Source organism: Octopus bimaculoides, chromosome 4, assembly GCF_046866305.1.
Source record: "Octopus bimaculoides isolate indiv1 chromosome 4, ASM4686630v1, whole genome shotgun sequence".
NCBI lineage: Eukaryota > Metazoa > Mollusca > Cephalopoda > Octopoda > Octopodidae > Octopus > Octopus bimaculoides.
Genome location: NC_142931.1, coordinates 40729391 through 40742035, shown reverse-complemented (window position 1 = coordinate 40742035; position 12645 = coordinate 40729391). Strand labels below are relative to the sequence as shown.

General features: G+C 34.2%; 1 protein-coding gene across 3 annotated transcripts in view; it reads right to left on the bottom strand.

The window, feature by feature from the left end:
- Positions 1–12645, bottom strand: part of LOC106880460 (RAB11-binding protein RELCH homolog) — a 245776-nt gene that overhangs the window by 182550 nt on the left and 50581 nt on the right. For all 3 annotated transcript variants that reach the window (XM_052967015.2, XM_052967016.2, XM_052967018.2), the window contains exons 5-10: positions 10463–10651; positions 10270–10352; positions 7733–7912; positions 5113–5191; positions 1790–1888; positions 1157–1269 (exon numbers count right to left, since the gene is read on the bottom strand). In XM_052967015.2, the coding sequence (XP_052822975.2) occupies positions 1157–1269; positions 1790–1888; positions 5113–5191; positions 7733–7912; positions 10270–10352; positions 10463–10651 (743 nt within the window). The remainder of the gene's footprint in view (positions 1–1156; positions 1270–1789; positions 1889–5112; positions 5192–7732; positions 7913–10269; positions 10353–10462; positions 10652–12645) is intronic.

Sequence of the window (12645 nt, the reverse complement as noted above, 5' to 3'; positions counted from 1 at the left end):
TATGCTCTACCACATAATCCCATCATTACTAAACAATAATAATGGCTTCAAATTTTGACACAATGCCAACAATTTCAGTGGGGTAGGGTAAGTTAATTACATCCACCTTGGTGTTTGACTGGAGTCAATGTAATATTTTTATTGACCTCAAAAGGATGAAAGGCAAAGTCAACCTTAATGGAATTTGAACTCAGAGCATAAAAAGCCAGAAAAATTGCTTTTAAATATTTTATCTGACACATGAATGATTCTGTCAGCTTGCCAAATAACAAAAAGGAGGATGAAAAAGGAGAGATCACCACCAACAACCTCCAGCTACACTAGTAATTTGTTTTTGTTTTGATAAGGAATACAATCATGAATTTTCCGTATGATATAACATCAGTAGAGAAAGAGGAAAAATCAGATTAAAGAAAAGAAAATCTAAGAGAGAATTCTGATCAACTATATAAATTTTCATCTTGAACCATTAATAATCATGGAATCAAAACCACATCAAGCTAGTTTTGTAAAGGAATTCAAAATACTTTGAAGAAATTCTAGTACACAGGGTGGTATGGTTGTCTTTTTGAGAAGACAATTTTGATCTTTATCTATGGTTCTAACTATATGTATCAGCTCAGCTCAGTTCCTGCTTTATGGGGCTGGGGTCTTTCCAGGTTAGAGGTTTCAGTGACATCATCACGTGTAAAACCAACTAGGTTCACCAATGCCTTCCGACTGGTGATCCCATGCCAACCCCTCTGCACCCGCCAAGATGATGTAACTATATTTATCCTCTAATCTATTTAATGTTCATCTATACTTACATCATTGACATGTAGGAGAGTCATGATAGCTGAATGGATAAGGAAACTATTGGTCAAAGGCTGAAAGGTCATTTCCCATTACTAGTGTACTGTTTTATCATGTCCCAGAGCAAAAACAAAAAAAAATCTCACAACCTCAAACTAGCCCACTGAAATTAATTATCACAAAAGGAATAGCTAATTAGTCTAGCACTAATTTTATTTTCTAAAAGTGCCAAATGGACTATTTTTAAAATTACATCTCAATTATACATGTTTATGCATAAATAAATATAGATATAATATCTAATTATCAAAAAGGATTTTACATTCCACAGTCACTTATAAGATGGTACAATATACATTACCTTTGATCATCATTGGGTTTTTTGATTAGATTAAAAAGAATATTAAGAAGCTTGTCCCGTTCCTTTACATCTGGATGTAACACAGTTGTGCACAAAATGAGTGGTATTAACTCCTGCAAATTAATAATTGAAATGTTAATTACACCTAAAACAACAACCATGAGATATTTAGATTTACTATATGTAATTAATAAATGAATTCTGTCTCAGGTATCTGCTATTTTCCCAAGACTATTTCAAAACATTAGATATGATTTCTACCATATATTTGATTATTAACTGAAATGTTTTGGGAAAATAGCAAATATGTCACTATTTCTGTATGAAACAGCCACATATTTACTATTTTGCCAAAACTGTTTCCAATTAAACGTGAAATATTTGGTGAAAGTTGTAACTAATATATTATCCATTAATTCAAACACAAAAACTATTAACATCTCCAAGGAAAATTCAATACATCTATCACATAAATTGTCAAAACTTAAGCATATTTCAGTAATTAATATTAGGTTTCAATCAGTATTTAAAATGAGTTACCCAAATTATTTAAAATGTGTATGAGAGAGAGAGAGAGAGGGGGGGGGGGGAGAGAGAGAGAGAGAGCATGTGCATAACAAGAAAATAACCAACCTCTCTCCTAGCCAAGAGTACATGTGGAACTATATGAGGTAAGCACCGAGCCAACATTAGAATAATTGTTTCAGAATTTGAATCAGAAATCTTTGATACCTGCAATTAAAAAAAAAATATGCATTAATATATTTTGATTACAAGGGCCATGACATTTGTAATATCCACTAAATAAATGAAAATATGTATATTAATGATGCAGAGCAAAAGAAGAATTACTCAAAGTCTATGAATAAGTAATTATAAAAAACAAATCTGGTGAAAATCAAATTCCATTGTAACATCCCAAAGGACAAGATGACACATATACAATATGGAAGAAAAATTTCTAGATTATAGATAGAACTTGAATTATGTGAAAATTACTGTTGAACTATGTGAAAATTTTATTTTTCCTAATTGTAGTAAAGATTTATGCAAACATAACAGTATGATGTATCTAGTAAAAGATATTTAGTTCATTTTCTTCTTTTGAATAGATATTTTAAGCTTATATTCCTGTTTTCATTCTTTTTATTCTTTGGAAAACTACCAGACCTTTTACCAGCTTCTCTCCAACTATTTGATTATTTACTTATTAAATCAACAAACTATTTATATTTATTTTCTTGCAACTTCTCAATCTTTTTATTCTATTCTTTATCATTTGATATGTTTATTCAAACACCGTCATCTTCCTATCTTTTCTCTGTCTTCCCTTTTAGTCCACACCCATCTTGGCAACTCACAATAGTAGCAGCAGCAAATTCATATCACTAATTTTTCTGCAAATATCATCTTAACAAATAAATATGTACATTCCAACAATTTTTGTTTCTTGTAAGAAATCATAAGAATTTTGTGAGGCAATCATAAGAATTTTGTCATAAATAAAGAAAACATTTGGAAATAATAATCTATAGGCGCAGGAGTGGCTGTGTGGTAAGTAGCTTGCTTACCAACGACATGGTTCCAGGTTCATTCCCACTGCATGGCACCTTGGGTAAGTGTCTTCTACTATAGCCTCGGGCCGACCAAAGCCTTGTGAGTGGATTTGGTAGACGGAAACTGAAAGAAGCCTGTCGTATATATGTATATGTGTGTATATGTTTGTGTGTCTGTGTTTGTCCCCCTAACATCGCTTGACAACCGATGGTGGTGTGTTTAAGTCCCCGTAACTTCGCGGTTCAGCAAAAGAGACCGATAGAATAAGTACTAGGCATCCAAAGAATAAGTCCTGGGGTCGATTTGCTCGACTAAAGGCGGTGCTCCAGCATGGCCGCAGTCAAATAACTGAAACAAGTAAAAGAGTAAAAGAGAGTAAGAGTAAGAGTATTTAAAAGACAACTTTGTTATGTTTCTCCATTCTTCTGAAGGGAAGAGGCCAGTCCCTAAAATAGAAACAAATATTTCTTCTACTCATAGGACACCAACACAATTAATTTGGAGATTTTAATGTTGCACTGAATTGGTTCAATATAAAATATCCTTACTGTTTATGTTATTTAACAATATTATATGATGTTTCTCGTTCTGCACAAGGAACTTGGTATTGCCCTCACAAAATCAAGAAGTTCCACATACCAAGCCTCAGCAGTAACACACAGAGATTATACTGTTGACTTAGCCCTAATGTCAGATAAGATTTCAGAAGCCACTACCCTAGTTACTATCTGGAAGATGCTGCAGAAGGTAATGGTCTCCATATTAACACTGGAAAATCAAAATTCATCAGAATTAGAAGGTAACAAACACCTCATTATCTGAAAACTCAATAAACCAGTAAATTCTTTCACATACCTCAGGAGCAACACACAAATAACAGAGACAAATGGTGAAATACAAATCAGTAAAGCTTCAGTAGTACTTAAAAATCTCAACATTATATGGAAATCTAATCTCTCAGAGGATCTTAAAAGGAAATTCTTCTGCTGCACAGTGGTTGAATCTGCATTTCTTTATGCCTCTTCCATCTGGACACAAACCAAAAAACTTGAAACTATGCTGGATGGTACCTACATGCACATGCTTTGTACCATTTGAATAAGTCCTAGAAAGAACACCTTACCAAAAGAAAGATTATACAATTAGCTTCCTTAAGTATCAGACACCATTACAGAAAAAGGGGTTCTCTTTGCTGGACACTGCTGGAGAAGTACAGGGGAGCTGGTAAGTGAACCCTACTTTCAACATCTCAACATGGTTGAAATGCATTGGTCATCCTGTAAAGACAAATGCCAATCAGTTAACAGACAACACTGGATGTCACTGAGAATAATTGTCACACACCATTGAAGATACAGAAAGGTAGAAGATCAGAGTCATGCAAATCCAAGCAGTTCAACCCAATAACGATGATCATCATATGAAACCCAGAAAAATGACAAGCCAACACTGGTTTGATCTGCATGAAATACCAACTAAATCTCCATCAAATCACACACTACCATCTTGAAAAGAAACATTGGATGATGATATAATCTGAGAGAATAAAGATGGGATGGACATGGCTAGGATATCTTTGATCATGGATCTGTCTCATTATGGTTGACCAGAGCTAGACAACAAATACTTCAAAATGATTTACAGTTTTTTGTCTAATAAATGTTATATAATTCTTGAAAGACAGTTGATAAGAAAATGATAAAATGTAAATCAGACTAATATCTCACTTTCTGATAATATTCCACTGGATAGCAACTAAGAAAATGTTTTACCTTCATATAATTTGGCAGAAAGTAACTAATAGAGGCGGTAAATAGATGGGATACTAAATGCAAATAGATTTAGAGTCATGCTTTATCAAAATGAAACAGCAAAACTGTTACTGGTTCTCATTGAGCTAGATGAGGATACCATCCTCACATTTTACAAGAGAAAAAAAGAGCACAATCAAATAAATAAATCTTAAGATTTACAATGTATAATCTTGAAATAAATACATGTCGGTAATCATTTACATATTAAAAACAGCATTAATATATTGATTATATTGATTAGAAAATTCTTAGTAGACTAAAAAGATGAAATCATTCAAATCTCTTGATCTGTAATAAATTAATTTGAAACAAAATACTTTCAATTTTATTTCAGCATTAAACAATTTCTCATATCTTTTACAAGTGTAAATAAAATATTGTCTGAAATACTTGTGAGATCATATGGACACAAAAATATATTTTTATACTAAGAGAAGATAAAATACAAAAATCTGATAAATCACTGAAAAATGCTTTTAGTTTCAGTGGTTATAAAAAAACTTTTAGTGGTAAAATTTAACTTAAAAAAAAATAATAGTTAATAGCAATTTAAATGCTATCTTCATAAACATAATTTTTACTAACCTCAGATACTATTCGATGGTCTTTTATTAAATTCAATGTTGTTTCTAGCAAAGCCTTTTCAAATGACGGTGGTATAGTCCTAGAAGTAAAATGCTATATGGTTAAAAAATATTTTTACTGTTACATAAATGATCAAACATTTCCCAAATTAGCCATTGTGACATTGTCTCATTTACACTAAATGAGACAAATACCAGCATTCATTATTCAAGAATTAAATGTTAACAATTGCTGATTTGTCTGCCTCCACATTTTCAGCTAGAAGTGTCAAAGCATAACTCGAGAGGGTCATTTTCTCATTTTGCCTATAGAAAACACATACAATGTGTGTTTGTGTGTTACTTATTGGCAAAATAACCCTCTCAAGATACAACAGCTCTTTCAACACACAAACACACATTTTCACATCAAGAATCTGCAAAACAAATCATCATCATCATATAAAATCCATCCTCCATGCTGGCATACGTTGAAAGATTTAACAGTATCCAATGGGCCTGAGAACTGCATCATGCTCCAGCATCTGCTTTGGCATGAATTCTATGGCTGGATGCCCTTCTTAATGCCAACCACTTTACAGTACTTACTGGATGCCTTTTTTTCATATAACCAACACTAGTGAGGCCATCACACAGTTTGTGAGATTACTAACCTTCAGAGGGGTAACTTTATGCTAGGAAATGAGAGGCAAAAGATGAGTAAAAGTATGAGAGAATGGACCAGAGCAGAACAGGTTTCACTGTAGAGGAGAGGAATACTGAATATTATAAGCAAAATATAATGTATTGAAATTTCCTGCTTGGTTGGAGAAAGAAAACCATTAGAGACTCTCAAAGAAAAGGTGAGGCTGTGTGATTAGAAGCATGCTTCCCAACAATGTGGTCTTAGGTTCAGTCCCACTGCATGGTATATTGGGCAAATATCCTCTACTACAGCCTTGGGCTGACCAAAGCTTTGTGAATGGATTTGATAGACAGTCACTGAAAAAAGCCCATCACGCATGTGTCTGTATGTGTGTGTGTGTGTGTGTGTGTGTGTGTGTGTGTGTGTGTGTGTGCGCACTACCACTGCATGACAACCAGTGTTGGTTTGTTTATGCCCCATAACTTAACAGTTCAGCAAAAAAAAGGGGAATGGGGTTTATTTGTTTGACTAAACCCTTTAAAGCAGTGCCCCAGAATGACCACAGTCCAAAGACTTAAACAAGTAAAAGAAAGAAGATAATTTCAAGAAATTAATAAGTAATTTACATGCATAGAGGAATGTGTGATCTTGTCTTAGAAGCAAAGGACAACAAAGGACATGTTTTGATCTATTAGAGATCTAATATAATCCAACCAAGCTGCTGATTAGCAATAAAAAAATTTACACATAAAGAAACAGTTATAAATAATTTTTGGCCAGTATAATTTATATAATAAGAAAATAAAATGAACAAATAGCATGAATTTGAATAAATCAGTTAAGAGGTGAGGTACTAAATGCAAAATATTCATAAGCAAAATTTTTCCCTCAGTTGCAAAAATAAAATAAAAGCCTAGTGGCAATTCTTAGCAACTATCAAGGGAAGATAATTTCAGGTAATTAAGAATTAATTTCTCAAAGTTAATTTACTATGGTAAAGACAACCTGATTTTTGTATGCAGGCAAGGGGTAACTATGAACATGTTTCCACTTAATAGATCTCATCAGTACAATATAGTGTATTCAAGTTTGCCAATCAGTTGGCTTAGGTTTTTGCATGCAGAAAGAGTGTTCTGAATAATTTTTGGACAGTATGATTTACAAAATTAAAAATAAAATGAACTAAGAAAAATAAAAAGAAAGGCAGCTTATTCAAAATTGTTAGAAAAAAGAATAACAACCCTTTGATATAGGCATTACCTTGTACCCTCAGCTTGCCAAGCTTTAAATAGTGATTAAGAAGAGTTGATAAGATATCAGCTGCAAAAGTACTAACTCCGACACTATGTATGTAAATTATGAAACAATTGTAGAAGAAAAATATCACATGGGAGTAAAATAATGACAAAAAAAAAATAATAATGAGCATTAATTGATATGAAATTGAAACAACTTGAAACAAAAGTAATTGCGAAGTCATTATCATCAGCATTGTTGTGGTCACCGTCGATTTAACATCCTTCTCTCCATGCTTGCATGGATTGGACAGAATTTTGTTGAGATAGATTTTCAATAGACAGATGTCCTTCCTCTGGCCAACCCTAATCTGTTTCCAAATAAAAAAATTTTTCCCAAGATCAAACATGTTTTAATAGAGGAAGACCAAAGGATGTTGCTGATATGATGGTAACATTTGTTTACAACTATCATGTGATGCCAAGGCAAGGAGTAATACACAGACATACATGCACACATGCACGCACACACACACACATGCACACACACACACACACACACACACACACACAATGAGATTCTTTCAGTTTTTGTCTCCCAAATCTACTCAGAAGGCTTTGGTCAGCCCACGGCTATAGTAGAAGACACTTGCCATGCAGTGTGATTGAACTTAGAACAACGTGATTAGGAAGCAAACCTCTTACCACACAATCACACCTCCACCTGATTATGACAAATTAATTAGAGGATAATTTATTACCTCTCATCTTCATTTGGGTTTAAATGCTGCTGTTCATAATATCCCTGGTCACTCATGCCATCCAAAACTGTGTTGACTGCATTTTCAATATTGGCAGGATCTGGGTGTGAATTCGCACAGGATAGCTGTCTAGAATGGTTTGGAATAGATGTGTTCTCAGGGGATGAAGCATTTTGCCTCCTTCAGAGAAATAAAATATAAATAAATCCATTTAGTTATAATGATAAAATTTAAAATAGTACAGGAAGATACAACTGTATGATTAAGGAACTGAACAACTGAGCACAGTCTTGAATGCACACTTTACTCTAACCATTGTGCTGAGAATCAAGCAAAGTAAAAACACCAAAAATTTGTATTCTTTAGTTTCCTCACTGCTGAAAAAATTCACTCCTATTTATAGTTCAATAATTAGTAGCAGAAAAGTATATCGTTTTAAACACAATCAATAATTAGTACCTATAAGGTGGCGAGCATGCCAAGTAAAATGCTTAGTGGCACTTTGTCTATGTTCTGAGTTCAATTTCTGCCATGGTCAGCTTTAACCATTCATCCCTTAGGGCTCAATAAAATAAGTACCAGGGGTCAATATAAGCAACTTACCCACTTCCCCAAAATTGCTGACCTTGAGCCAAAATTTGAAGCCAGTAATTAATGCTTTGAGTTTTGAGAAACATAGCTTTCACAATGTAGCAAAAACTGCATTCTAAAGACTTGTCTTCCACCTCAGGACTTGAAAATACTTCAGTTTCCAACAGGTGCTGATCTTCTACAAAGCTCAAGTGAAACTCACAATAGAATACTAATTCCACATTTGAAATGCTATGACTACTACTGCTGCTGCTGCTGCTCATAGAAACATCCTTGACCATATAAAAAAAGCTACCCAACTGACTGGCATGAAGTTACCCACAAACACACTTCAATCTCTAACCAACAAACATTTTGTGTTGTAATTCTGCTTCTTCTATTACTGCAACAATGACATCTACTTCTTAGAATCAACTGATTGAGCACCACCACCATCTAAGCCCACTCTCCTTTTCATGCCCGATACTGTGCGTCTCCTACCCCTGGGCATGCACTAACCAGTTTCCTAATTCTTCCTTTTCAAAGTACCATCTATTCAGAACTTCCTCACCACCAATATTTTTCATGCATTTGTTTCAGATGGACTCAACCTCATCAATTTCACCAGGCTTAGAGAACCTGCAAAGGCCTTGCATGCAGCTCTTTTCCCTGACTAAACCTTTCATCATCATCATCATCATCATCATCATCATTTAACATCCATTATCCATGCTGGCATCGGTTAGCTGGTTTGACCAGAGCTGGCAAGCTGGAGAGCTGCACCAGGCTCCAGTCTAACTTGGTATGGTTTCTACAGCCGGATGCCCTTCCTCACACCAACCACTTTACAGAGTGTGTTGGGTACTTTTACATGGCACCAGCACAAGTGCTTTTTACTTGCCACCAGCACAAGTGCTTTTTACATGGCACCAGCTCAGGACTCTTGCAAGGAGTGGCCTTAACACTTCTGCTGTGGAGTACAGGGTCTTCTTGAGTACAAACATCTTGTTAGCATGGAAAATGGACATTAAAGGATGGTGATTAAAAGATCTAAACTTTTATTATATAGAGATATTCAGATTATTTTTCAAATAAACCAAATAAATTTATCTATCTTGTATTATTCACTAATAACATGACCAATCTTGAAGTAGTTGTATGCTGTCAACTTAATGTGACAGTCCCATGAAGGGAATAATACTACTGTTGTTTAGACCTAGGAAGCTACACCGCTTCCTGTCGGCCTTGACACATTTCCTGTGTCCTTATGTTTACAAGGGAGAGACAAGCACCTCCACCCAACTAAGTCTGCATCCAGAGACATGTTTCTGAGTTTTTGCTCGTCCTCAGTCTGATGAGCAGGCTTAGTTGGGTGAAGGTGCTTGTCTCCCCCTTGTAAACATAAGGACACAGGAAATGTGTCAAGGCCAACAGGAAGTGGTGTAGCTTCCTAAGTCTAAACAACAGTAGTATTATTCCCTTCATGGGATTGTCACATTAAGCTGACAGTATACAACTATTTCATCGTATCACTACTGCATAAATCTCTCCGAGAGATTTAGAAATGTATTATTTCTAAAAATGACCAATCTTGTTATACTCTTCATTAATCAGCAATAATCCAGTTCTTTCACAGCAGTAGTGTTCTAGCTAAACAAGGCTATGTATTTCTGAATGTTCTCAAAATGTATTAAAAATAATGAATGCAATGTCTAATGTTCCAAAGAACATTAACTATTAATCATCCTTTAATAACATTTGTTAACCATCAGTAGCCCCAATTTTTTTTTTATTTATAATGTTAGTCAAATATACCTTATACTAACTCTGAACTGTTATCTTCTAGTTCCTAGTTTTAACTTTTCCACAGAAAACATTAAACCCACAATCCTATCCCAATCTTACTTCTCAAATTCAGTTTTTAAATACAAATCAACAAATGAAATTAAAAATATGTAATTGCTCACCATTCATTAAGCTGCAAAATCAATTCATCTTTCTGTTTGTTAATTTCAATAATTTCATTTTCCAATTGAAAAATTTTACTCTCCTGAAGAAAATTTAATAAAAGTTTAGTACAAAAAAAGAAAATTTTTTTTTTTTTTTAAATTCAATAAACATTGAAATACTTAATGAGAGAATTTCATTTATAGTACTTACTAAATTGTCTTTTTTACATTTCCATTTTGTTTGTAAATCAATTAAATGTTCATTTTCTAAATTGACATAACAACCAACATCATAAGTTTCTATAGAGGGAAATGCATGAGTGCCATAATCTCGGAACAGATATAACAAGCTTGGAGGTTTTGGTATATTGAGCCCAACATCATCCCAATCTTCAAAATCCTACAAATGAAAAATATATGTGTATATAGACATATACATACTCTGTGAATATTTTTTGCTAGTTCTATACTTATTGAGTTCAATAATCACAGGGATTATTAATGTAACAAGCAAAATAAACAAATATAAAATGTACAATAATTTTCAAGAAACAAGTACTATTTCTGAAGCAGATGTTTTAATTAATAATCATTTAATATTTAGAATTTTTTTAAATTTGTCAAAAAAATAGATGGTTATCTGACAAATGAATAACTGTTAACCCTTTTGCATTTAAACCTATCATATCCAGCCATGTCTAGCCTCTCACACCTATCCTACAATGTCATTGTAAAAATGAAAATGAACAATCACATCAAAACAATGTGAATAAATGAGCATTACATTTAAATGTAAAGAAAGCCTGTGAGCAACCAGATGTCACAGGAATTTTCAAAGAAGTTGGTTCAAATTTAATGACATAATTATCAGTTAATAACAGTTTCCATGACAGATAAAGTTTTTTGCAGCAATTTAGCTAAACAAAACAGTGATTTGTATGCTAAAGTCCTCTCAAGAATTCTATAGGAGCCTAATCATACAAACAATGTGTCAGAAAAAGTGATTATGAAGACAAGTGAAGATGTAAAAAGTTATATAAAAACAAGAGGTGAGATAAAATATGTTATAAAATCTATTCATATATATTATAAGATAATAATACAGAAATAGATTATGTAAATATGAATGAATGAATTTAAAGAAAAACAATGGTAACCCACCCATGCACAGACAAGTGAGAAGTTGCTACCTGGGTTTGATCAAGCAGCTCATGACTTTGACCACTTTCAGCAGCCATGTACTCTATATCCATATACACAAAACTTTCAATGTGTCCATGAGCAACCCAGATGTCATAGTGAATAAGGGCCCACATCCTCTTGGTAGCTAAGGTGCAACTGTTCACAGACTCAATTTGGTTCTCATTAGCAGTCTATTGCTTACATGTTCTACATAGTTGAAACTTCAATTGGCACATTATCTTTCATTTTTGCCAACAGCTCTTTCAAATTGCTCATCAGTTCTTTGTTAACTATTCAAAAGATTGTGAAATTTATACTCTGCCTCCCCCCCCCCCACCAAAAAAAAAAAAAAGAGACAGGCTCCACATCTCTTCCACTTCACTTTCTTTTTTTAAGGCAGATCTTTATCTTATTTCCTCCTCACTGTCTTTGACAGTTTACCACTTCATCAAATCCTTATCTTGCAAGGATGGGATAGTACTCTGGACTGTGATCTTGGTAGAGGATCTCTGATTGTCATCTTCTGGTACTGAACGTAAGGTGGTTTATTTTGATCTCCTCAGGGCTGCCACTGGTGGCATTCCAAAAACAAAAGTTTCTGTGATCTAATGTTGTTGTTGCTGCCACAGTTGTTGCTCACTTTCTCTACCTTTCAAGCTCCTGTGGGCAGAACACCCTCAAATGGCTCTTACTGCTATGTATATAGTAGCTGACCTTTCAGCGCTGACCTACCAATCTTGTTTTTCTATCAACACCTACAATGGGATGCAGATCTGGAACTGTTCCATGATCTTTGTGGATGATCAGGATTTATCTGTCTAAGCAGACTTCTCCCACCCATGTGTCAATCTGTATCACCTTGGTGCTCACCACCTTCCTGCACAATGCTGCAAAAGAGACAATATGCCAAGAACCAATATAAACCTCATATTGCATTGTGCCATGAACTGAGGCACCAGTGTTAAGAGTAGATGTGTAATGAACCATCTCTGTCTGCTTTCATGCTTAGTCTTCAGTTTTAAAGACCAAGCCACTTACAAATGCTCTATCCCTATGAATGGAGTATATGTTACGTCATATATCACCTAGGGTTCTATTAGCAGAGAGCAAGTGAAAATCTCCACCATCCTTCACAAAGCAGAGGTACATCACCTTCCATCTTGTCCACTCTTAGAGAATTCTCAGAAAAAGAAGCACACTTTGTTGTAGCAC